General features: G+C 31.6%; 1 protein-coding gene across 1 annotated transcript in view; it reads right to left on the bottom strand.

The window, feature by feature from the left end:
* SPA17 (sperm autoantigenic protein 17) overlaps nt 1-1,522 on the bottom strand; it is a gene marked incomplete at its 3' end in the record, with an annotated part of 16,622 nt that overhangs the window by 2,758 nt on the left and 12,342 nt on the right. Inside the window, exon 3 of the mRNA XM_008586407.1 lies at nt 128-198. Coding sequence (XP_008584629.1) covers nt 128-198 — 71 coding nt within the window. The remainder of the gene's footprint in view (nt 1-127; nt 199-1,522) is intronic.

Below are 1,522 nucleotides of genomic sequence, written 5' to 3'. Positions count from 1 at the left end.
AAAAAGGTTTAATAAGTTATTTGTGATGCCTCACAAAGTTCTCACAGTTCTGGGGAGATCCCAATAATCTGAATTTTGGAGGCTGGGAGAAGAAATAGCCATATCTAGTAGCTTCACAGAACCATACCTTGAATGCATGGTTGTTATAAAAGCGGTCGTCTACCTTAGTCCCCCATTCTGCTGGATCAAAGTTGGTTCCTAAATAATAAAAATATAACAATTTCAGACTTATTTTGAGTTCATTAAAGTAAATCTAGAATAGTAACACAAAACAAGTTTCCTGTTTCAAATCACAGGTTTATTGACAGTTGAAAGTATTGACATTGTACATAGCCTAGCATTGTGCAGACATAACCAGTGATCATTAAATATGTCATTAAACCATGACCAATTAAACACTGGATGAGCCTTTGGGGATATTTAGAAAAGCACTAAAAGACATAATTTCTGTCTTCACAGAATTTATGATAAAATGGGAGAGAGAAAGAACAAATGCTAATACTTAAATACAAGAATAGACACTTATGGACACGTATTAGTAAATCCAGAAAAATGTATAAAAGTAAATGCTAAATAGTTGGGAAGTTGGAAAAGTGAAGGATGAGAGTTTTTTTTTTAATTGAGGCATATTCCATAGACAGTTGACATAGAAGAGGTATTTACATTTAAACAGAATTTTTTCTTTAACTTTTCATTATGAAAAATTTCAAACTTAGAGAGTAAAGAGAATACTGGAACAAACTTCCATGTGCATATTACCTAGATTCAACAATTGTTAACTCATGATTTATCTTATCTATAATCCTTTTTTCTGATTATTTTTCTGCCCTTTCTTCTGATTATTTTCAAGCCAATCCCAGCATATTATTTTACCTACAAGTATTTATTTCAGTATGCATCTCTAAGATATAAACACTCTTTAAAATAGAACTTCAGCACCATTATCACACCTAAAAATATTAGCAATAATTCCTTAATATCATCAACTATTCAGTTAAGTATATAAATTTCCTCCATCATCTAATATATTATTTGTTTATGTATTGTCGGTTCAATCAGGACCTGCAAAATGGGTACACACAGCCTTTTGTTATGTTTTAAAAGTCTCTTTTAATGGAAAATCCCTCACCCTCTCCTTGTTTCCCTTGTAATTTATTTGTTTATGGAATTGAGTCACTTTTCCTTTGGAGTTTTCCACAGCTGAGATATTTCTGACTCTATCCCCATGGTGGCTTTTAACGAGTGCCTCTGCATTTCAATTTCCTGTCAACTGTTAGTTAGAGCTATAGGTTTGATCTGATTCAAGTTTGATTTTTTTTTTTGTCAAGAATACTTGATTGGTAGTGCTATGTAATTCAGTCAGGAGATATATAATATTTGGTTGTCTCTCTTTATAATTTTTATGGGACCCTTGATGATCATTGCTTAGGTCATTGTTTAGGGGTTGCAAAGTAGTAATTTTTGAATTTGATCATTAATTCTTTATTTTCTGGAATATTCAATAAAGAAAAACTTACCCTCA

The sequence above is a fragment of the Galeopterus variegatus genome, unplaced genomic scaffold, assembly GCF_000696425.1.
Source record: "Galeopterus variegatus unplaced genomic scaffold, G_variegatus-3.0.2 Scaffold3977, whole genome shotgun sequence".
NCBI lineage: Eukaryota > Metazoa > Chordata > Mammalia > Dermoptera > Cynocephalidae > Galeopterus > Galeopterus variegatus.
This window is presented reverse-complemented; position numbering and strand designations above follow the sequence as displayed.